General features: G+C 49.5%; 2 protein-coding genes across 6 annotated transcripts in view; one reads left to right on the forward strand and one right to left on the reverse strand.

Moving 5' to 3' along the window:
* The window catches only part of LOC115608460 (UDP-glucuronosyltransferase 1-1-like), a 31313-nt gene extending 24662 nt beyond the window's left edge, over nucleotides 1-6651 (forward strand). For 4 of the 5 annotated variants that reach the window (XM_030487287.1, XM_030487290.1, XM_030487286.1 and 1 more), the window contains 4 exons: nucleotides 3078-3209; nucleotides 3476-3563; nucleotides 3983-4202; nucleotides 5614-6651. In XM_030487287.1, coding sequence (XP_030343147.1) covers nucleotides 3078-3209; nucleotides 3476-3563; nucleotides 3983-4202; nucleotides 5614-5911 — 738 coding nt within the window. In that variant the 3' untranslated portion in view covers nucleotides 5912-6651. Of the gene's footprint in view, nucleotides 1-457; nucleotides 599-3077; nucleotides 3210-3475; nucleotides 3564-3982; nucleotides 4203-5613 lie in introns of all 5 variants that reach the window. The other variant, XM_030487289.1, reaches the window with a different exon arrangement.
* A 3655-nt stretch (nucleotides 6652-10306) lies between these two features.
* SH3BP4 (SH3 domain binding protein 4) overlaps nucleotides 10307-24762 on the reverse strand; it is a 34914-nt gene continuing 20458 nt past the window's right edge. Inside the window, exons 2-5 of the mRNA XM_030488357.1 lie at nucleotides 24087-24292; nucleotides 20318-22680; nucleotides 13343-13531; nucleotides 10307-12968 (exon numbers count right to left, since the gene is read on the reverse strand). Of these exons, the coding sequence (XP_030344217.1) occupies nucleotides 12744-12968; nucleotides 13343-13531; nucleotides 20318-22680; nucleotides 24087-24204 (2895 nt within the window). The 5' untranslated portion in view covers nucleotides 24205-24292 and the 3' untranslated portion in view covers nucleotides 10307-12743. The remainder of the gene's footprint in view (nucleotides 12969-13342; nucleotides 13532-20317; nucleotides 22681-24086; nucleotides 24293-24762) is intronic.

Below are 24762 nucleotides of genomic sequence, written 5' to 3' on the forward strand. Positions count from 1 at the left end.
GGAGTATGTGGAGGCAGAGTTTAAAAAGCTGGGCCATAGGAGTTTCACACCTTGACCCTTCTCTGAAAAATTCTCCAATTTGGCAAATATCTCATCCACGTTCTTGGATTCCTGCAAACGTCTCCTGTCTAACAGAGAGCTGATCAAATCCCTTGGAGAAAGCAAATTTGAGGCTGTCTTTATGGATCCTTTTTTTCCATGTGGACAAATAGTGGCTGAACATCTCTCCCTCCCTTCTGTGTACCTCGTGCGGGGACTGCCATGCAGCCTAGACTTCCACGCTACCCTCTGTCCACATCCTCCTTCCTACATTCCCAGGTTCTTCACTCGCTACACGGACCGCATGGGGTTCCTCCAGCGTGTGGGCAACCTCCTCGCTAGCCTGAGCAGTTCCCTGCCTTGCAGCTTCCTTTAGTCACCATATAACAGTCTGATCAAAGAATTCCTCCAACGAGAGGCAACAGTGCTTGAGCTCTTAAGCCACGCCTCTATTTGGCTCAGGAAATATGACTTTGTGTTTGAGTACCCCAGACCCTTAATGCCTAACATGGTCTTGATCGGAGGCATAAGCTGCACTCAGGAAAAAGCATTATCTCAGGTAAGTCTCCTTTTTTCCCTTTAGTTTAGCTCTAACTGCACTGCTTGTTCTCACCATAAGACAAAGCTCCCGGCAGAAAGAACGAGGTGGAAGGAGCTAGGAAAGCAAAACACTTTGCAGCTCTGCATCCCTTGTGCGATAACCTCCTCTATAACTACCTGAAAGAAGGTTGTAGTGAGGTGGGGTCGGTCTCATCTCCCAAGTAAGAAGTGACAGAACAAGAGGAAACGGCCTCAAGCTGCGCCAGGGGAGGTTTAGACTGGAGATTCGGAACAATTCCTTCCCCAAAGGAAGCTGCCTATTTCCAGTGATTTTGGTTTGTGTACCAGCTTACAAGACTTGGTGCTAGCTGGGACAATGCAGCAACCACAGTCCTGATGGATTTCTGCAGGAATTCCAGACAGTGAATGGAATCCCCAGCATCCAGCTAGAGATCTGCTTCTTTTGTGTCAAATACTCTGTCCCAAAACTGTATTTTGATTGAACTATGCCAAACATCCTAAATATGGCATATTTGCCACTTTCCACTAAGAAATCTTCCTCATTCTTAGTGCTTTCTCTTATTCTCAGGTATTTCAGAGATGTGGCGTGTGGCACCCTCCAAGAAGAGCAGATGCTAGTTAAAAAGATTACTAAACCAAGGTTATTTTAGGTGATTTTCTATTCCCAAAGCAGGGCTGCAAAACATTCCCTAAAATTAGTGGCAATTCTGAGCAGGAAGTTGGAGCTTGGCACACAAAAGCACTCCAAGAACAGAGTAACACTGATGTGACTGGTCCCACAGAATATAAATAGGGCTAAACAGGCCTTGGAAGAGCTCAATGTGTTCCACTGCATCCGGAACTGCAGGAAGCAAGTCACCCACTGCCCAAAGAATTCAGTATGAAAAGCACATTTGTAATGTGGGGAGGATTTTGCAGTTCCCAGATGTCTGGGAGTTTATACAGAACTCCAAGTTGAGAGTTCCCAACCAGGCATCTAATGAAGATGGAGAGCATGTTTTCAGAGAAATCTAGTAAGAGAGAACTAAGCCCTGAAATGAGAGTTACAATTCATCTTTGCCCCCAGGAGAGCATCAGGTCTGCTCTTCAGGGTGCAGCTATCACCAAACCTTCAATGGCTCCTTCTGTTTGGGATCCAGTCTCAAATGAAGAGCCAGGGCACTCATAAACAAAGAGAGTCACTCTCGGTTATCCCCTTTCAGACCCTAAAGGTAAAATTTCAACAGACTTACAAGAACATTTAGTTCATTTTAGTGCACCCATTTAACTCTGAGGCCTGCAACAATTCCCTCTAGTTTTCTTTCCTTCCTGGCTTTACCAAATAGTTCTCAATGGCAAAGGATGCTCTAGCCTTTGGCTGGTTTTATGCTTCATTAAAATCCTTTTGTTCTTGGATTCAAGTGACACATCTAGTCCTTCTATTAGTTAAACCAACCAACCAAAACAGATTAAAAACCTGGCAGTGGTTCAATATTGCCATACTCAAAGCAGACTCAGTAAATCAGATATTAGAAGTTACAGCTATCTGCTACCAGAACACCTTTAAAACCAATCTTCATTCTCTCTTGCAGCTGCATGGTCTGAAAAGAAGAATATTAGCTCTAAATCGAGAGCATGTGATTGCAATAAATGGGAAAATAAACCACAGTGTAGTTACCTGGGCATTGGTTGCCAGGAAAAGCCTGGTGATGACTTCATCTCCTGAACTGCTCCAGCATCTTTTTTGCTGCACAGACACTGATGTCTTGGAGCAGGCAGACTTTGCTACAGGACTGGTTTAAAGTCAATCTTTCCTCATGTCCCTCCTGAATCCCGGTTCAGGCTACAAATCTGCAAACATTCGGGCACCTTTCTTCAGCCACATGTGCCCATTCATTTGTTCCCTGGGACTCATTTTCATACAGAACCATATAATCTCAGCCTGGCTTGGGTTCGAAGGGACCTTAAAGCTCATCCAGTCCCAACCCCCTGCCACGGGCAAGGACACCTTCCACTAGAGCAGTTTGCTCCAAGCCCCTCTGTCCAACCTGGCCTTGAACACTGCCAGGGATGGGGCAGCCACAGCTTCTCTGGGCACCCTGTGCCAGCGCCTCAGCACCCTCACAGGGAAAAGCTTCTGCCTAAGATCTAACCTGAACTTCCCCAGTTTTAGTTTGAACCCACCACCCCTTGTCCTATCACAACAGTCCCTGATGAAGAGTCCCTCTGTGCATCCTTGTAGCTCCCTTCGGTACTGGAAGCTGAACCAATGCCTCCATGCAGCTTCTCCAGGCTGAACAGGATATGGATATATATAGAGAGATATAGATAGATAGATAGATAGATAGATAGATAGATAACTAATTTTCCTGATCAACATTTTGTTGTGTTGACTGCTTATTTTCTTGCCTTTCCTGACAGTTTTGTGGGAACGTGACAGAACTTAAGGCATATGACATGAAAAGGACTTTAACTACGGATGTGCTTTGTGTTGGCAGGAATTTGAAGCTATTGTGAATGCCTCTGGAGAACATGGCATCGTTGTCTTCTCCCTGGGCTCCATGGTCTCTGAGATTCCTATAAAGAAAGCCAAAGAAATTGCAGATGCCTTGGGAACAGTTCCTCAAACGGTATGGTTTCCCTCTTCTCCTTCCAGCACAGCAATCCAACATGGTTTCCAAACACAGTACATGATTACCTTCAGCTTTCAGTGGGCTTGGTCCTCCCTTCTTTCTCCTGCTCCCTGATGCCACAAGAAAATATCACCCAGCTATTCTGCACAACAAAATGGGGTTTATGCACCATGGATGTTTTTCAGCTGTGCTTTTCAAACCCACTGAGGAGCACCAAGAGGCCACTTGCTGAGAACTGACATTTTGCTTACTTCTTTTGCAAGGTTTTGTGGCGATACACAGGACAGGTGCCCCCCAACCTGCCCAAGAACGTAAAGCTCGTCAAATGGCTGCCCCAGAACGACCTTCTAGGTAACTGAGATAACTTGAGTGATACCAGCATGTTGCTTTGAATCCCATACTGCTGCTGTAAGGCACCATTAGCATCATCTCTACTAACTCCCTGTATCACTGTGGGTCACAGGGCCTCCTTAACAACCTTTGCTGTTTGAAACAGAGCTTGTCTCTTAGAAATTTATCTGATTGCACCTTCAAAAGCGTTGACTTATGAAAGAACTCTGTTTGGAACATTGTCCCAACACTTGACTCCCCTTAATGTCAAAACCGGGGGTCTTTAACCAGCCTGCAGTCCTAAGTCATGATGCACACGACAACCCAAAGTTCTTGACTGACACCTACCAGTGCCATTTTTTGTGGCAGTTTTTCCCTAAGAATGTGTTACTGTGACTTCCTAAGTCAAAGAACTGAGCAACTTTTTCTTTCCTCCACAGCTCACCCTAAGACTCGTGCCTTTATTACCCACGGAGGCTCCCATGGCATTTACGAGGGCATATGCAATGCAGTGCCAATGGTGCTAATGCCTTTGTTTGGAGACCAGATGGACAATGCGAAGCGAATAGAGTCACGGGGAGCAGGACTGACACTGAACGTACTTGAAATGACTACAAAGGACATATCCACTGCTCTGCAAACAGTTATTAATGACAAAAAGTCAGTAATAGAAACACAGCCTTTCTCCTTCTACCCTGTGTAACACCAGCATGCTAGCTTCCAGCTTAACAGAATGTTAATCTGTTCTTATATGCCTTCTTATATCAAAGTTACATCGCTGAGAGGCTGATATGCTGGCCCTGGGTTAACCTCATCCTGCCCCTTTAACAGCACTGTCCTTCTCAGTGCCCAGGAATAGAAGCATCAGTTGACAAGAACCAGTTGATATGAGAGGATTTGGGTATCAGAGAAGATGGGGTATATATGCAATGGAAGAATTCAAGTTGACAAAAGATGAGCACAAAGCCAAAATGACCAGGCAGTGATGTAGAGGGCTTTCATCCAACATGGCAGAAAAGGCAATTGGGAAGGGAGATGTGGCAAACTGGTTTTGTTCCCCAAATTGGTGGTGGTGTGAGCCAGTGGGGAGCCTGAAAAGGTTGAAAGGCTCAGCTGCCTGGCTGATGTTCTTTGCATGAGGCTCTCCCAGAGATGCTGTCTGCACAGCAGCAGCAGGAAGAAGGAGGCAACTGGCGGTGCCTCAGTGTAGTTCAGAGGCTGTGCTACAGCAGGAAGCATTGTCTTCCAGCTGGCAGGGTTTATTAAACAGACCTCATTCCTTTTACAGACTGGCTTTCTCAGTCATATCCCCTCCCAGTGCTCATATGAGCACAGTGAGCTGCTGCCTGGCTTGGCAAAGCTGGACAATTCCAGCATAGAGCTGAAGAAACATGCAAGAGTATGCTGAGGCAGTACAGGGAACTACTCTAGACACCATGGTAATACAGTCAGCATGCCCAAGGTCTTTTAAGGCATCATGGTGAAGGGGAGCTTCAAGACTCTCCTGCCACAGGCAGGGGGGTTGGAACTAGATGATCTTAAAGTCCTTTCCAACCCTAACCATTCTGTGATTCTATGATATACCTCCTTTTCCCTGCTTCTCTGAGGGCTTCTCAGTACTTGGCATCCTCTTCCCCACCATGTTTCAAGAAATGTCATCTTATTGCTATTGCTTCCTAACCAGTATTCTTAAAGCAATGAATACAACAGTAGTAATAATAATAATTAATAAGAATAATAATAATAATGCACCTTGATCTTGAAAAACTGAAGGCTTTTCTATACCCAGTCACATTTCAACCAGATGCCTTCACCCCAGAGATTTTGACGACAGCTCAAACTAAGCTTTTACTTTTTCCTCTTTCCTAAAACCTTTCCCTCTGTTTTTGCCATTGAAGGCACCACTTTTCTGGGGCCATATCCTTCTTATGGGGAGGGTGGGGTGGTGGGGAAACACCACCACAGAAGTTCCCAGCGGGCTATGAGTCAAATGACAGCGTGTCCCTTTCCTCTGGGGTCACAGTCTCAGAAGCATAAGTCATTGGAACCACTGAACATCTTGTCTTGACAGGTACAAAGAGAACATCAAGCGTCTCTCAGACCTTCACCTCGACAGGCCCATCCACCCCATGGACCTGGCTGTGCACTGGGTAGAATTTGTAATGAGGCACAAAGGAGCCCCACACCTCCGACCTGCTGCTCATGACCTGAACTGGATCCAGTACCACTCCCTGGATGTCTTCGCCTTCCTCCTCGTCGTGGCCCTCCTCTCCCTCTTCATTTCTCTGAAGTGCTGCCTGTTCTGCTGCCGCAGGTGCTTCTCTAAGAAGGGAAGAACAAGAAAGCCAACCAAATCCAAGTCCCACTAGCAGGTGAAACCAATGGTAGGAGATAAGCCTCTGCTCCAGACCAGATGATCAGAGAACATCCCACATTTCACTGACTGCTGGCTTCTGGTCAAGAAATAAGAGTTCCTTTAAATTAGCACCATGGGAAGAGTTGTTTCACTGGTATAATTGTTGCCTTTAATTAAGAATTGGTTGTTAAAATTACTTTGTGTAGGAGTGCTTCAGTCACTTGGGAAGATATCAGTGTGAAGTCCAAGGCTCCTGGCTTCCACATCTTGGCGTACAGAGGACTCACGCTGACTTCTTTTTTTTACCTCTATATGCAATGGAGAGATATATATACAGGGATTTCATAAGACACTGCTTCAAGGGCTTTAGGAGAACCATTTGCCCTAGTTTAAGGCTGTCAGGTTTACCAAGCACTTTGAAACCTTTGTGTAGCTGCTGTTGTAGAAGAGGCAAATGTTATACACTGACAATATGTGTCACATAAGCCAGCTAGATGCACATCTTCCATGGGTTTTGTGTGTGCTTACAATCCCCTGAACAAAACTAAGGTTTTGGCAGGGAAGTCATTGTAAAGCCACTGGTGTTTCACCCAAGCTCCCCATCAGGCAGAGTGCTGTATCTGGAGCTTACCTGTTGGGTGATCAGAGCTTTGTAAGCATTGTTTATAAAACCCAATTGATGTACTTGTTGTAAGTGTTGCTCAGGTAAAGACCCAAAGCCCAGCCTTACAAATAAATCACCAGTTCTAACAATAATGGCTCTTGTGTTTTCCAACTTGAGAGATATGGGGCTGCAGAAGGGAAAGCTTGTTCAATCATGGGGAGAGAGCTAGAGAAGCCTCACGGTGTGGAAGCTACCTCGATGCACAAAAGCCAGTTCTCAGCATCACTGCTTGGTGACTTGGTCCTTGCTGAGAGGTTACATCTTGAGGCTGCCACAGTTCCTACTGCTAAAAAAATTAGAAAAGGCCTTAAAGTTACTAGTGAGGGCTCAAAACAGGCTGGGACATCCTAGTATGTCATGGCACAGGCATCCTGCTATGTACCTGCTGCTGTTCTTTTCTATTGCTGTTTGAAAAAGCAGGTACTTCAGTGGGAGCTGTGAAGCTTAAGACGACAGTCCCTCTTCTCCTCAGCCTGTCCCTATTGCAGTGCCTGATTCCTGAGGACATCCATGCCAATGCAACCTGTCCAGGACCTTTTGCTTTTCATCTTCTGCCTTTGCCTCCCCTCCTCCTGCCCCAGGTAAACAGAAGGAAACTCTTCTTTGGGTCACAGAGAGAGCCTCCACTGTGCCTGACAGCTGACCTGCTTTTAAGATGCAGCTATTGCAGCTCCACACAGTTCCTGCAGTGACATCTCTGGCTGCCCCCATCCAGTGACTTTCTCTGTGTGGACAAGAGAACCCCCCCCCCTTGATTTCAGATCAGATGAACAGAGTTAAAAAGAATTAATCTTAATTGGATTTGTTGGGGTTTAACTCAAAACCCTCTTGTGTAGGAGCTACAAGAAAGGGATGAAGGCTCAAAATGCTCATCCCATGTCTTCTGGAAAGAACTTGAACACAATTAAAGCAAAACAGCAGCAGAAACCAGGTGTTCTCTTCTCCTTTTCCCTTTGCTCTCCTTAGCCTCACCTCTTTCGTCCTGCTCTTTCTTTTTCCTTGGAAAAATGAAACAGAGAGAAAGGGCTTGAGGGGATGTGCAGGGCCAGGACTGAACAACAGTCCCGTTGTGTTCAGTTTCAGCTATGCCCAGCAGAGGACAGTCAAATATCATTAATGGTATCACCGACGAGAAGGAGCAAGGAGAACATCCTTCCCCACCAAGGCAGAGCCGCTGGGCTGGGGGAAGTTATAGCGACTTGTTCACCCATCTATGCTCCATGAATATGGCCCCTGCTGCACGGGGATGGATTTCAGAGTGAGTGAGGAGCCAGAAGGTGTGGGACAAGCAGCTCCGGTGCAGAGAAGAGAACCAGAGGGGCTGTAGCATCACTGCAACGTGGCCCTCCCAAACCTTCTCAAGGGAAGAGTTAATCTGGGGATGCTGTCCTATCTTAATGCCCCTTGAGTACCATATGGAATCCCACACTGGTCTGGGTTGGAAGAGACCTTAAAGCTCATCCAGTCCCAACCCCCTGCCACGGACAGGGACACCTTCCACTAGAGCAGGTTGCTCCAAGCCCCTGTGTCCAACCTGGCCTTGAACACTGACAGGGATGAGGCTTTTGTCTCCCTAGGTTTTCTGTGCAGCTACTCAGAAGAGAGGATACCCTGGAGGCCAACTCTGACTGAACCCAAATAAATCCATTTCTCTTTTCACCAGCATATTCAGCCTTCGTGACTACTTCTCCAGAACATAACAACAAATGACTTTGTAGCTAGTATTTAAATTTCCCAATTTCAGGCATTCAATTTGATCCATTTTTCCATGTTTTTATGATCATTTCTAAGGGCTTCAGAAAGTCATTCTTGTTTCCTGTTACCGCCACTGGTTGAACTCAAGAACTGACCAACTGCCACTCTCTCAGAAATACATAGAGCCACGCTGCCCCTTAAGCAGAACAGAGTCCCAGGCCCCTGCCTCACTTCCTGGGAGAAGGAGAGCTCATTGGCCACAACACATCTGTAAGTAACAGAGCTGAGAGTGGGTCACTTACCAGCAGGGGAAACTGAGGCAGAGAACGACCACTGCTCCTCTCCCCGAGCTGTTCAGTCTCCACCTCGCTCCAGGGTGCAGTCACCTCAGCCTGAGCTTTGGCAGCAAACCCTTAAATCTCTGCTTTTAAACACCTGCCAACAGACAGGAGCCAAAATCCCTTCTCTGCCCTTGCAGAAAGGAGGCACAAACTGATGGTCAAATGGTTGATGCTGCAAGGGCTGGAGCAGCTCTGCTCTGGAGCCAGGCTGAGAGAGCTGGGCTGGGTCAGCCTGGAGAAGAGAAGACACCTTAAGGGGAGACCTTAGAGCAGCTCTAGTGCCTAAAGGAGCTTCAGGAAACCTGGAGAGGGGCTTTGGACAAGAGCCTGGAGGGACAGGACAAGGGGAATGGCTTTAACCCGCCAGAGGGGAGATGGAGATGAGCTCTTGGGCAGAAGCTCTTCCCTGTGAGGGTGCTGAGGCGCTGGCACAGACTTTTCCCAGAGAAGCTGTGGCTGCCCCATCCCTGGCAGTGTTCATGGCGAGGGGCAACACTGAGGTTCTCCCACTGCCATGGGAGCTCCAGGCAGCTCTCGGGCTCCTCCATCTCCCAGCTAGTGGGTCCAAGACAAGCCCTGGCCCAGCCACTAGACACAGCACTCAGAGGGGGACTCGCCTCCTTCCAAGTCACACAGATGGTTAAATAAACATGCTGTTATTCAAGGGCAGAGCAAGAACCAGCAGTGACCTCCCAACAAGCACCCCATCCTCCTTCCCTGTGCAGGGTGCTCAGGGCAGCCACCTGCACATGGGTCCCAGTGCTGCCTTGGCCTGCCTGCTCCCATGTTGATGCTCCCACTGCAATGACTTCACTTGATCTAAGAAGTAAATACTTGCTGCTGCCAACAGCCAGCCATGATCCAGTTGTCACAGGGGGTGGCATGGGAGTTCCCAAACCCCCTTTCAGCCTTGTTTCCCCACGGGGGGAAAGCACTGAAAGCTCAAGGTGAGCAAATGTGGAGCAGCGGCGAGGGGATGCGACCTGCCAACAGCAGCACCAGCCCCATTTAATAAAAAAACAAAACAAGAGAAAACAGCAACACCCTCACCCCCAAAAGAAAACATCCCAAACCCAAAACCCACCACACAAAATCCATGTGCATCCACAAAGCTGCTTCAGGATTGCAGGCACCATGTCTGGGAGCAGTGCAGGGTGATGCTGGGGGCTGCAGTCAAGGCTGCCCCACCACATGCCATGCCTTCTGCATCATTCTCTGGAGCTATATCCCCATGCAGCATCCCAGTGGGGTTTGGCACTAGAGATGTCCCATTCCATGACATGCTGCACTTGGGCCAGCTCCAGACCCCAGGCAAGAGGTGGGTGTCAGGGCTCTCCCTATAAGCTGCTGTTGCACATTGCTTTGACAGGTACTAGCGAGCACTCCCAGCATCAATTCCCTTCCCATTAAGGACAGGTGAAAGGTTTCATACACCAGATCTGATTGCTTACAATGATAAAAGCAAGTCATCAGCACGGGCTGTTCAATCACCAGCAAATCCTAAATCCCCTCCAGCCAGATACTGGCTGGCTTATCCTATGGCATGACCCGGCTCCAAAAGCCAGCCTGAACAAATGGAGCAGATTTCCTCCCTGACATGGTACCAGCCTTACGCTGGGGGTGACATGGCCCCCTTGGCTAAGGCAGAGCTAAGCAAGCTGCATCTGTTACCGAGCATCCCTCCCAGCAAGGGACCAGACTTCGCAAAGCATCTGCTGGAAGCTTTAATTACCATTCAGTGGGGGGTAATCAGAGCAGGGCAGGAACCTGGGGCTTGGTATGTTCTGGAGGCTGCTCAAGTAGATGGTGGGGCTGTCCCTTCGAGTCTCGGCTACAAATGGTTGGTCTGAACTCCTTAGAGTGGGTGCAAAATTATTTCAGTGTAGAGAAAGAAGCCAGTGATGGGCAGGGGGAAGAAGGGGAAACCACAACCCAGCAGTGAGCGAGTCTGGTGTGCAATAACAAACCCAACACATGGTGATCCCAGCCTGAGGCTCCTTTCCATGTAGGGTCCTTCCACCCCAAACCAAGCCATCAGTCATCCCCTCACTGCTCAGTGAGTAAAGCTTGCCTATCTTTTGGCCAGGTTTCTCTGCACATAGCCTTTGGGAAAAACACACCTTTATATCCTGCTTTCCTACCCCCATTATAATAAAGAAGCCTTAAATGTGTCACCTGTAGCTTGGAAGTCCCTGAATTTCACCAGTGGATTAAGTCTGTGAAGAGGTGAGCCCCAGGGGATGCTTGGGGTAAAGCCTGTTATCAGAACAAAGGGCTTCCAACAGGAGGCTTTAGAGGGTCACTCTGGGAGCCGCATTTCCAGGGATGAACACCACCTCCATCTATTTACAGTCATTCAAGCCCATGTTTTCTGAGGCATCAGGCCTGAAGAAGTTGGCTTTGGGTTATTAAGGTGCAAAAGGGTCCAGCAGACAAGGAAACCCAAGCCTGGAACTGGATTCTGGAGCCAGATGGGCTTGAGATGCCAGCAAAGCCCATCGCGAGTCCAAGCAATGCATCATGACCCTCACCAAAGGGGTTTCCTACAAAGGAAAGAGAACCTTTGGGTCTCCACCAGGCATGTGGGCTATGGCCATGAGAGGAGGTGACAGCCCTGGGGAGGGATGGACCTTGGTGACAAAGAAACCTGCCCTAAGAGGAAAACCTATGAGCAGCCCTTGAACCACCTTCTTTCCTCTAAGCACTTGTGATCAGCTCCTCCTGTTGCAAGACAGGGGTGTCCTCACAGCAGCTAATCCACAAGGAGCATTTAATTAAGAGCTGGAAAGGAAGCAAAGCAATTGCTTTTCAGTGGGGATTTCCAGGGATGGAAATAGATGCCCACAGAGCTCCAGGGCTTTTAATCAGTCTCTGGTTCTCATTGCACACTGAACTGGACATGCAGACACTGAGCGCTGGCGAGGACAAAGCAAACCTCATGGATAAACCAGCTCTTCTATACAGACACTGATAACCCAGAGGTGACTTTTCTTCCCTCTCCTCTTCTGACACATCATCTTCAGTCATTAATGCTGAGCCGCTGCAAGATCATCATTCAATTGTGATGGCTGAAGCAGACGAGGAGATGGTGTAAATGCACTCGCAAGGGGACGGGTGCTGAAGGAGTTTGTTCCTATCATTGGCCCAAGGGGAAAAAGAGCCAAATCCTTCCTTGAAAGTTGAAGTGTTAAGAGAGAGTCAGTCAGCAGTAAGGGGGAACTGCCCACATCAAAGGCTGGTGCCCTTCTTGCCCAGACCAGGTAGGAGCAAGGAGGCACATGGCCAGGGCATCCTTGAATCCCAGACTGGTTTGGGTTGGAAAGGACCTTAAGATTGCCCAGTTCCAATCCCCTGCCATGAGAAAACACAGATTTGCAGAGACATGAAAATCAAACAGAAATCAACGAAATTGAGAACAAAACCTAAAATCAGAGAATCACAGAATCAACCACTTGGAAAAGACCTTTAAGCTCATCAAGTCCAACCATTCCCCAGCACTGCCAAGGCCACCACTAACCTATGTCACTGAGGGCCTCGTCTACATGGTGTGTGAGCACTTAAACATTCCCTGTTAAAATAAACCCTTTCTGGTGAAAGATGCTTGTTGGGCTAAGAACATCCCCAGTTCCCACAGTGCTTTACTGCCTGGTAGCCTGCCCAAGCCTGCCCGTGGTGGGGAGGAAGGGCATTTACTGTGCTTTCCTCTTCAAAAGACACATTTACATGACTCACATTTGTCTCCGAAACGATTTAAAAGGGGGTTCTATAGTGTAAAAAAGAGACACAGCCCCCCCCCGTGGTTCCAACCTTTCCTGCTTGTTACAAAAAGTAGACTTTTATTTGTAAATGCCTAAAAAATGGGATCTCTCTCGCGTTCCCTCCCCCCCTTGAAAGTTTTTTAGTAAGAAAGAAGTGGTATCAATGCCATAGGAAAAGCCATTCCCTGCTGGATGCCTTCCCATCAAGGAGGGATGTCTCCTGCTGATTCCCAGTCCTGGTGGAGAACTTAGAAACTTTGGCCTCTTAAAGCCCAAGAAGAGCAACAACCTCCATCTCTTTTTAGAGTCAACTGCTTAAGAAAGGGGAAAAAGCACAGGAAAAACACGCCAGCAAAGGAGATACGGACAAAACCAGCACTGCAGGACCTAGATGGCAAAGTCCTCGTGGTCCTGTGGGCTGAAGGCAGCTGCCCGCAGCATGTCCAAGGAGTTGACGAGGATCAGGGTGCCAGTGAGGTGCTTCCAGCGCTTGGTGATGGGGTTCTTCATCTTGTCCAGCCCAGTGTGCAGCTCCTGGATCACGTCGCGATAGCTGTCGCCCATCTGGCTGCTCCAGGTGAGAAGGAAGTCATACGCAGGCTTCCACATGGCCTGTGGTCAGAGAACCAGTCAACCAGGTTGGAAAAGACCTTTAAGATCATCCAGTCCAATCTTCAACCAAGCACTGCCAAGGCCACCACTAACCCATGTCACTGAGGGCCTCGTCTGCACGGTGTGTGAACACCTCCAGGGACATGGGGCAGAGGGGGAGTAGCTCAGAGCCAAGGCAGGCTGGAAAGCCTCATCCAATGTACCCCCATTGCACCCCCATCCCAGAACAAGCACATTCCTGAGAAAGAACACCCCAAAATCTCTCCCCCGTACCCCAATCCCTCTTATCCCTGAAACATGCTCCAGCAGAACTCTCTCTGAAGGTATCCTCAACCCTAAGGGACCCATGGAGACCAAGCTCCATCCGCTCTCACCTCGCTGTCCACTGTCCCTGTCTTGTCCCGGTGCGGGGCCTCATAAGCATCCATCTGCTGCTTGGAGACCTTGGCGAGCTTCTCGGCGAGCTCCCTCCAGCGCTGGGCCACCTCCACTGCTGTGGTCAGCAGCACAAAGTCCTGGATGAGCCGCACCACCAGCCCCTGGCAGTCCATCTTCAGCAGGGCCTGAAGGACAGAGGTGAGAAATAACTGAGAGAGGCAAGGCAGGCAGGAATGGGAAAGGAACCATGCAGGGAAGTCCCTGGAGAAGCCACTCGAAAGCCTCCCTTTCGAAAGCAGCAGCTGGTGAAATGAGGCCACCAGGCTTCTCAGAAGAGTAATCCCATTAATGGAATGAAGCACCTTTCCCCAGCCTCATCTTCCAGGCAACCTCTCAAGATGTTCAGGCACCACCATAAGCAGTTTAAAGCATCCCAGGGGCTAAGGAGAACAGATGCCTTTAATCAAGGCAACTAATCTCCAGCATGGTCCATACAGCTTCCCCCCCTGAGCCCAGAGGAGCATCATCGGTGGGTATGAGCCAACCAGAACAGTTTGGGATGGGAGCTGGACAAAGGTCCAGGCTGAGAAAATTGGGGTTTGGAGCAACCTGCTCTAGCAGAAGGTGTCCCTGCCTGTGGCAAGGGGTTGGAGTTGGATGAACTTCCTGGATTAAACTCCCTTCCAACACAAACCAGGCTGGGATTCTACACTATGATCAGCCTTGGGAGGAGATGGGCTGGGGTGAGAGCCAGGCAAAGGGCCAGTTGAGAGCACTACAGGACTATGGCTTGGCTTGGGATGTTCTTGCTCTTCTCACTGCTCCTCTGCCTCCCCATGCCAGTTCAGAAACCTCCTCCTTCTCCATCATTTATGGACCTAAAAGCTGAGTTTTTTTGCATGGTTTGGAAGAAGTGGGGAAGAGGAACAGCAGCAGTCCTGGTTTGCCAGCTAGTGATGACTTAGGGAAAGAAATGACAGAGCAGGGTTAGCTCCTATCTTGAGGATAAAAGCTCCTATCTTGAAGACAGGAGCTAACCCTTAACTTTAGGAGATCTGCTCCAAGTACAAAGCAAGTTGAGATAGGAGAAACCCCACAACACAGCCCTGGAAAGGAAGGGTTTAAGTGGCACTTCCCAGAGGATAGGATCTGACCAACAGAATCAACAGCCTGCTCCCCAGGGCTCCCCTATCCTCTGCCAGAGCCTGTGGACCACAACAGCCTCAGCAGGGCAAATCCCACCTCAAGCCTCAAGTGGCTACAGAAAGGTGTTTTGTATTAGGAAAATGGCATTCCCTCTTTAAAGCACGGGAATCAAGCAGAGAGATCCCACACCGTGCCCTGGGTGATCATTTGCTGAATACCTCCTTGTTTTCCTCCAGCCAGATCTGGAGCCGTGGCACCAGCGTGCTCAGGATGCTCACTCCAGGATGGGTGAACACCAAGAGGTCAGTGTTCCAACACGTCCCTTCCATAAAGGCAAAGCACAGCTCAGGGATGCGGGGGACAGCCCCGCAAGGGATGCCAAACACCAGTGAGTACCGAAGGAAGCAGCTGGCTCCTGTCGGGAACACCACTCACCTTCACAGCAGCACAGAGCTGTGGGCAAACCCCAGTGGGTTTGGCTCTGGGGCAGAAGAAGGGTTAAATCCTCACACAGGCAGTTTCACAGGGACAGTTGGTGGAAGATGGGAACATCTGAAAGCACTCCAGCAATTTGCAAGGCAAATGCACATTGATTTTCCCCTTATCTGCTTCCAGCTTAAAGCTGGGCTCAATTCTAATTACAGCTGCAGCCCAGCGCTTGTTTGCTCCTCCAAAGTGCTTACATTGGTTTCCTGTGTGAGCAGGAGAAGTAATAAACCCTCTTGTTAAGCAAGCAAGGAAAATACATTTCAAAGAGCATTATTCTTTAAGGGCATTAAGAAGCATTTAGATCTCACACCTGCGCCAGAACTTCCTATTCAGCACCACTTCCTCAGCACCCAACCCATGGATCCATCACCCTCTCCTCTGCAGGCAGAGGATCGGGGTGATCCTTAGGAAGGGCAAGATTTAGCAGCCTCAAAACTGCCTTTCCAGGCAGATGGATGACTCCCATCTCTTGCCAGAGGCTGAGCAGGTCTGAGGCATCAGAAGAGGCCACCAAGAGCCAAGTGCACCACTGGGGTTAAGAAGGATAGAGCTATAGGACACAGATTCTCTCGTTCCTTCTGCTGCTCAACATAAACAAGAAAACAGCATCAAGCAAAGCAGTTGGGGACTGTATAATGACTCAAAGCAACAGTTTTGGAGGAGACGGATTGCTCCCCACCGTGCAGTGCGAGTTTTAACTCTGAAACCTACTGATGGCCACAGAACCACCTCCTTCCTGTGCTTTGCCCCTGGTGATCTGAGCTGGGGAGGCTCAGCATGCACGTTATGTGCTGGGGAAAACACACAGGAGGATGGGCAGAGGCGATGGGAGATGGGAAGAGCACCAAAGCCAGGTGGGGATGGGGTGCAAGGAGGAGACACAGCCACTAAGGTCTGAGCCAAAGGGTAGTGGTAACAGCAACACAGCATTTTTAGCCTGGGCAGAACTTGCTCCCGCTGCCACAGAACCCCATGGAATGTGGGCAGACACAGGGCTCTCCTGGAGGCCCTGACTGGGATTAGCAGGGGTACAGCCACCTCATTCCCACCCCTTGGTACCCAGCCATGCTCCCTGCTGAGGTGTGACCTGGGCTGTGCCTCAGCAGCACCTTTCAAAGCATTTATTAACCTCAAAACGGCTCCAAGCCAGCTGCACCAGACAGGTAAGTAAAGGAGGTGGTTTGATATTCAAATCCCAGTTCAAAGCAGCGTAGAAGCACCCCTACTTAAAAGGCATCCAAGGGAGGCTGGATTTGCATCCTGGCTCTGAAATGCAGAATCCCATTTCCCATCCTCTAATAATGGAAACCAACACCTGGAAGAAAGCAAGCCAGGCTAGAAGGTAAAGGAACCCCCATAGGCTGCCTATAGATGCATGGCCAACTCCTGCCTGTGCCCATCACCACAACCTTCATGGTCCACTCCCGAATCTGCAGGCACCGTGCCTAGGATGGCACCACAACACAGCTCCTACCTGGAACCTCATCAGACACAGGTAGAAAGGCCCTATATCCCCAAGTAGCTGGTGAGTCCCACGGAGGAAAGGATGCTCATGCACAGGCTCCTGTTTCCATAATCCTCTCTGGGATACAGGAGTTGGCTCTGTGCAGGAGCTCCTAAAAATAACACTTGCTTTAGGCACTAAACATCTCTTTGACTCCCTTTTTTTGGCTGAAGCACCCCTAAAATCACCAGTCACATGCAAGATACTGCACTATACATGATCTTAAATAGCAATTCTTTTGGGTCTTCAGCACAGTGCAGCGTGGTTCCTTAGGGAAGCAGCATCCAGGATCTATATGTGTGGTGGAATTTGTTCCCATGAAGTCAGAACAAGGGCAGGAATCCATCTTTCCCTCTCAACCCAAATTCAGCACAGTGACCACCATTAGCCAGCTGATTGCTTTGGGATAGAGAAGTAAGAGGGGCCCAACATAAACAACCTTGGTCTGGCATGCTCTGGTGTGCCAACACAAGGTCCAAGCAACGGGCACTCTGCTCGGCAGGACATTAAGGACTGCTTAAGCCCACTTGCAGCTCTTTGGGGTCTGCATACACAGGGACAAGCATTATCTTTTGGTACACGGCAGGCAGCATGCAGAGCTAATAACAGAAAACAATGGGGAGAAAAAAATCCCAACATCATCTTCTCTATGACCTTTAAAAAGTAGCTTGAAGAAGAAAAAGCTCCTAGTTTCCACAGCTCCCTGCTGACATGCCCAAAGGCATTCCCAGAAGACCCATGTTTTTCCCAACAGCAGCATCTGTTGGAAAGGATGATAAATGAGTGGCTCTATACAAACACCCTACCAAAAACCCAGAGAAAGAGAGGAATGTTCTGTCTTATCATAGGTCCAACCCCAGCTCTGAAGCACTGGGTAGTGCAGTCACTGCATGGCCAGGTACCAGTGGCCCAGCTTCTTCTTGCATCAGTGCCCAGGCTTTTCTGGAAGGAGGGGAGAGAGAGGTTTCTCTTCCTGCTGTGAGGACTAACATCTGAGTAACATTCCCCCAGGTACCTTCACAAACTGCTGCTGGTGCTCAATTAAAACCAATAATCATTAAATGCAGATCACTTATTAACTAGTCACCACCATCAGGCTTTTCCATGCTTGGCAGCTGGTGCATGGCTCTGCCACTGCAGTTCTGTGTACTCAACACTCAAGGAAGATAAGCCTCCTCACTTCTTCGGCCTTCACAGTCCCTTTGAGAGGAGACAAGCAATGGCCAGATCAGAGCTTAGTGCAACCAGTTCTTCTTGCCAGCAGCTATCAGAAAGCAAGTCCCTTTGTTACAAACCAAATCAGATTTAAACACAATAAAATACATTACATTTTTAGAACAGGCTCAATCTCATTTCTCCCTAAGTTAAGAAGGATTTGACAGCACCAAGGGGTTTAGGAACAGCAGCATCTTCCACCAGAAAGGGAGCTCATCCTTGATCGACAGGCTCAGACTCACAAAGAAGAGCAAACAAAGCCAACACTCAGGATTAGCCTACATTCAAACAAGGGAAATAAAACCTTCTCTGGGGCTCTGCACTCCAGGCATCCCTTGGGGAGCAGGATGTTTTCCTGCAGCTTACAGCCCTCCCCTTGAAGGAGCTGCTCCCTGAGTATCCAAAGAGCTTTATCTTCCCCTTAGTCTCCCCACTGAGGTTTGACACAGATTTTCCATGACCTACAGACAGTCTGGGAGCCCTGGAGACAAAAGGAATAGATAAAAGAAATGCTTACAGGTAAGGCAAACAGCACAAAGCCCTTGCGAGCATCCAGCAAGAGGAGCACAGATTTCATCTCATTGTTCATTCAGGCTAATGATTAAAGGAGCAAACCCTCCCTCGGGGAAACCACAGGGCCAGACATCAGCCTCAACTACCACAGTGGGTATTTTTCCCTCCTGGATGGCCCCAGAAAGAAGAGAGACAACTGCATATGATGGCCAGAAGAACCCTCAACAGAAGCAGCAGTGGTGGCACGAACTAGCACCTGAAAGTCAAAGGTAACACATTGTCCTACGGGCCACAAAGTGGTACCCAGGCATGGGGAACTTGCTGGACAGTATTTCCATGGGTAATGATGGGCTATATACTCTTTATAACACCTTACACCTCACACTCCAGCCTCAGATTTCCCCCTTATATTTAAGGGAATTTGGGAAATTAAATAGAATCATGGAATCAACTGGGTTGGAAAAGACCTTTAAGCTCATCAAGTCCAACTGCTCCCCAGCACTGCCAAGGCCACCACTAACCCATGGCACTGAGAGCCTCGTCTACACAGTGTGTGAACACTTCCAGGGACAGTGACTCCAGCACTGCCCTGGGCAGCCTGTTCCAATGCCTGAGCACCCTTTGGGGAAGGAATTGTTCCCCATCTCCACCTAAACCTCCCCTGGGGCAGCTTGAGGCAGTTTCCTCTTGTCCCATCCCTTGTTCCCTGGGAGCAGAGACCAGCCCCCTCCTGGCTCCATCCTCCTGTCAGGCAGTTGCAGAGAGCGAGAAGGTCCCCCCTGAGCCTTCTCTTCTCCAGACTAAACCCCCCCAGGTCCCTCAGCCATTCCTCATCACACTTGTGCTCCAGGCCCTGCACCAGCTCCATTGCCCTTCTCTGGCCCCGCTCCAGCACCTCAATCCCTCTCTTGCAGTGAGGGGCCGAGTCCTCTTTACCCAGGCTGCCTACTCCTAACTTCATTTTACTGCTGCTGCCTGCACCCGTTGCCAAGTGAAGCTGTTGCTATTCCTTAATTCAATCAAGGAATAGCATCTTAAACCACATGATTCCCCATAACTCAGTTATCCTGCTTCTACAGGACAGCCTGTTAAAAGCAAGAGCTGCAAATCTCTTCCAAACATTTTGTCCTGCATTTTCTTTGGCTCACTTTCTATAAAATGCTAGCAATGATCATGAAGATGATTTCTTGTAAAAGACTTCCTAATGGCACCCTAGAAATACTTGGAGGCAGCACTTCCCCAAATGCTTTTCAGGACAGAAGTAAGCCATGCATTTCCATTTGCAAACATGAGCCACAGTTGGATGTAAAGCATCCCAGCGCAGAGGTACCCTGGGTTTAGCTGCCACTCAAAAAGAGATGGGGCGGTGCTTGACGACCCTTTCTGGGAAGGATTTCAACCATCAATCTGAGCTTAACTAAACATCCTGCTCTCTTGTAGCTGGCCACTAGAGCCAGGCATACACCTTGGAACCAAATGCTCATCAAATGACATAGCTCCTTTGTCAGTTCACAAATGACCTGACTTCAGTTTTGATGACTTTCCTCATGGCATTCAATTAGTCAGTATGGTTTATGTAAATGTATTTCAGCAAATAGATCATTCACAAATTACTACTTTAATTGCCCAAAACACGAGTTGACCAAAACCAAGTTGGCTTCCAAACATAAGATCATCTAAATTACCTATTAAATTTGGATTCCAAGTGAAGACAGCTTTTCCACTAGTATTGCCTTCACTGATGCACACTTTGATACTAGGGTTGAGGAAACCACCAGCCTCTGGGTAACTCCTGGAAGTGTCCATCATTGAAGGGGATCAATCGAGTGGACACTGGCCCAAAATCACCTTGATCTTGAGGGGCTTCAGATAAGCTACCTTCCAAAGCAAGCCTGTTGGCTGCCCTTACACAACATGTACGCATGTTGTGTGTGCGCATCCCCCATTTAGTGCCATTAAACCAGGAGCCCACCAACACGTAAAACAACAGAGTTGAACTTCCACCTGGCTGTGAAATACCTTAAAGAGAGACTCGAGTTCCTACAGACTGAAGGAGGCAACTTCCACCTCCCCCAGCAGGGAATTAAGATCCCCTCAGACTCACCGTCATCAGCTCCTTCTGGAAAGACTTCCTCTCCTTGTTCTCAGTGTTGTTGCAGTCTTCCTTCAGCTTCTCCAAGACAGAGGCCACTCGCTCTGGCTCACTGTCCAGCTCTGCTCTGCAGAAGAAGGTGAGCGGCAAGTTCAAGTACCCCAGAGCATCGGCAAAAGACCTCCAGCTACTGAGGTTCTCCATGAGCAGAGTCCTCACAGAGGCGTAGATGTAGGTCAGGAACTTGCAGGGCCTCAGGATCTGCTCAAGCAATAGACTGGTGGTCAGATCTGGCCCAGAGAAGTAGCTGGGCTTGACCTTCCCAACCACAAGCACGTTTTTGGTGTGTACAAGGCCTATTTTTCCCTGGTAGTAGCCAATATACCACTCCTTGGTCCACAGCTGCCCTTTTAACCTGATCTTTTCCTCACTGAGGAGGGCTATGACATCTCCTTTCTTATACTCCAGCAAATAGTGGTTCTTGCTTTGCCTTACCACCGTCTTCAGCAGCTTGCCATACTTCAAGCTCAACACTGGCCGGTCCTGAAAAACCGGATACTTGGTGGTGGCAGCCAGAGGTGAAAGGATGATCTTGCCGACCTCATTCTTCTTGAGGAACCGCCTCTGCCCCATCGGTTTGATGGCACTTTTTGGAGGTGGCTGCGGTGTCTGGACGCAGAATTGGGTCAAAATGGCATCCTTGTCATCCTTGACCTGTATCCTCAGCGTGAAGTCTGAGAGCTCATTGGGGTCAAGGGATGCAATGGGGAAGATGAGGCGGCTGACCTTGCCCAGCTTCATCTGGAAGCCCCGCACGATTTTGGCTTGCTCGCTAGCTTTCACCTCATAGTTGGTCATGTTGGAGAACATGCAGAGCTTGAGGTCCTGAGGCCGGGACAGAGCAAACTGATGCTTACCCCAGAGCTGGAGGGCAACAGGAGCTGGGCTGTGGGACTGCCTCGTGACCTCATTCACCAGGAGAGTCTTGGGCGCACATTCATGCCCGAACATGGCCACAACAGTTTTAAAGGAGGGGTGAATGTGTTTTGGGCCGTAGACACCAACCGTGATCTTCTTGCTGATGTAATCCCACACGGTGTAAGGATAGAGGATGTTCTGCCCCTGGGCTACGGCCGCGATGTACATGCAAGGCTCCAGGTTCTCCAGCTGCACCTGGATTGTGTCCCCATAGGAGTAGCTCAGCTGCATCGGTGTGTACGGCCCCTCTTTCATGTCACTCCGCAGACACTGCAGTCCTACCAAGCTCTTGCTCATGATGTCATTCTTAACCTCTGCTGATACTTTCATCTCCAGAATGATGAAGGTTTTCACCTCCATGTTGCTGAGTTTGATCTGCAGGACCGGGCTGATGGTGCTGCACTTGTCACTGTTCAGCTCCAGCGGTGGATCCAGCATTGCCTTCATGGAGATCTGCTGTGTTTCCCCAGGGCACACATGACCTTCTGGCACACGGATGCTGATGTTGGTGTCTGGAAGCTGAACGGCTCCACCAGAGCTATCCAGCTTACAGACAATGTTGGTCTCCACCGGTTGCGTCTGACCCCAACCAGGATTTTGACCAAGCAAATCCAAGTCATGGCAAGACCGAGCCAGCTTCCTGTGGTTCAGCCACGCTGTCCTAAAATCCTCCCGGCTCTGGAACTGCTCAGGGGTGGGAGACTTCAGACCGCTGAAGAAACCTGATGATGCTGGAGCATCTGACTTGGCCTGAAGAACAGACAGTTCAGACAAGCTGTAGGAGCGCTTACTTCTGAAGAAGGGATTGTCCCTTTTCACAGGCTGCTCCAGATCCAGCCTAGTTGTAGAGGGAAACTCATCAAAAATGTTACCCAGGCTGCTATTAGCAGCCAAACTGGAAGCAGCTGAAGCAGGAGCCCCTGTGTCAAAGAGCAGCAAGTCAACAGTGACATTGGAATTGGACTCTCTGTCCGAGCTGGGCACTCTTTGCAGATTCCCATTCAGAAATGGGTTTGTCTGGACACCATTCAAGAACGGGTTGTTACTGTAGGTTTTTGCAGAGGTCCTTTTCACATCAGTCCATTCTCCAAGCAGGTCTAACTCTTTGACCCCTTCGTCAGGGCTCTCCAGTAGATTGTCGATCATCCCGCTATCCGTTAAGGAAGAGTTGCGGTAGTTTACAGGCTGGACATAGGAGGAAGGGATGTAACCCATTTCAGTGGTGTTGTGAGCGTACCACCACTCCCCTCCTGATGTGTCTAAGACATAAAGGTGGTCCCCCTTAGAGAACTTCAAAGTGGTGAAATTAGTTGGACAGTAATCTTTGATTGCTATCACTTCCTTCGCGTTTCCAAAGCATGTGGGATTGTCAATCAGCAAGGCACTAGGAGAAGGCACTGCAAAGCCAAGGAGAAAACAGCACTGTAAGCAATCCACAAGAGTCACAACTTACCTGCAATCATTTATTTCAGGTCAGAATCCCCTCTGTTTTAAGCAGTGAAATAAGGTAGTTTCACAACCTCTCAAACCTGCAGGTATTTTCCCCCCTTCTTCTCCCTCTGGTGCTTCTGATACATTCATGTGCCTCTTCCCCAAAGAGTTCATGATCTAAAGGCACTAATGCAGCTGGGAAGAGCAGTGGGAGCCAAAACAGGAGAAGCAGCAACTTGTCATGCTCCTGATGCAGCTGACTGCCTTAGCAACAAACCTCCCCTCAATGTGAGGCCCCATGCAGCTGCTCCTGTACAAGACACCAGCATCCCACAGCCCTGGTGAAGCCCCTGATGTATGATGCACTAGATGTGTTGGAGGGAGTTTTGAAGGACTAGGAGTCAGTTCCTACCAGCTCTCCATTTCACCTGGCATGTTGGGATCTAAGCTCGTAGAGGCACAGGCTAGAATGGCAGACACCCCTTAAATCACTCTGGCAGGTTAAAGCCATTCCCCCTTGTACTGTCCCTACAGGCCCTTGTCCAAAGCCCCTCTTTTATATATTAAGGGAAGAGTTTGTACACATTCTAGACAGCTCATCATTAACCCACTTCCTCAGCAGCAGGGAGGCAAAGCCACGAGGACATTTAGTCAGCATAATATAAACTCTGTGCTGAAACTGTTTTGCCACCGTTGTAGGAAGCCACCACGAACTCAGCACTGCAGCCGGAGCTGTCTGCAGGATGGGGCATTTTGGTCTCCCCATCCCTTTGGATCAGACAAGTGGCCATCCCCATGTCCCTACAGCCCTGCACACAGCGCAGCAGCAGAGTTAACAGGGATGTGTTGAAACCAGCAAACCCCTTGGAGAACATGAGTAATTCCTATTTTTGCATTCAAAACAATCTCATTTGCAGTGTGTTTGATGTTCGCTCTCTTCTTGCTACACCCATAAAAGCAATCACTTCTGTGCATGTTTCTTTTTAAAGGCCCTTGGCGCACACTAACTTCCACCTGGATTTATTTCTTCGGGTGCATTTCTGCCAGGGGAGCAGTAATTCCCTTCTTCCCTGAACACAGCTTTTCTGCTGGGTAAGGTAAAATACAGCTGAAGAAAAAAGCAATAAAAGGAAGAAATAAAGATTATTCAAGGAACCTGCAAGCTCCCAGCTCTGGGGGAGAAGAAAACAAAACCCTTGTTGCTGTCGCCATTCTGGGCTGCTGGATCTTTTGGTTGCAGGTCCAAGCCCATCCTTACACTCATGGATGCAGCTGCACTTGCTGCTCTTCCCCATCACCCCTGTCCTGGACCACAGGGGAGAAGGGTCATCATCACACCCATCCCATGGGACCCCATCCCACCCCTCCGCACCTTTGACATCGCAGAGGCTGGTTTCAGGCAGGCCCTCGCCGAGGTCGATGAGCGTCCCCTCCGACTTGCACCGCGGCAGCGCGCCCGCGTTGGCCGCTCGGATGCGCTGCGCCGCCATCGCCGCCGGGCCGGGGGCACTAGGGAGCCATGGCCTGTCCGCGGGCAGAGCCGGCTGCAAGGACCCGGCGTCACCGAGAGGAACCAGCCTGGGGAGAGGAACAAACCGCAGCGCGTTAGCGAAGGCGCCGGGACCCACAGCGCGACCCACAGCGCCACCCACAGGCACGCACCGACCCTGCGGGGCCGATACGGGAGATCCCGGACAGGTTTGTGTTGGAAGGGACCATAAAAAAGCTCATCCAGTTCCAACCCCCTGCCACGGGCAGGGACACCTTCCACTAGAGCAGGTTGCTCCAAGCCCCTGTGTCCAACCTGCCCTTGAACACTGCCAGGGATGGGGCAGCCACAGCTTCTCTGGGAAAAGTCTGTGCCAGCGCCTCAGCACCCTCACAGGGAAGAGCTTCTGCCTCAGAGCTCATCTCAATCTCCCCTCTGGCAGGTCCAAGCCATTCCCCTTGGCCTGTCCCTACAGGCCCTTGTCCAAAGCCCCTCTCCAGGTTTCCTGGAGCCCCTTTAGGCACTGGAGCTGCTCTAAGGTCTCCCCTTAAGGAGCCTT

This window comes from Strigops habroptila, chromosome 5, assembly GCF_004027225.2.
Source record: "Strigops habroptila isolate Jane chromosome 5, bStrHab1.2.pri, whole genome shotgun sequence".
NCBI lineage: Eukaryota > Metazoa > Chordata > Aves > Psittaciformes > Psittacidae > Strigops > Strigops habroptila.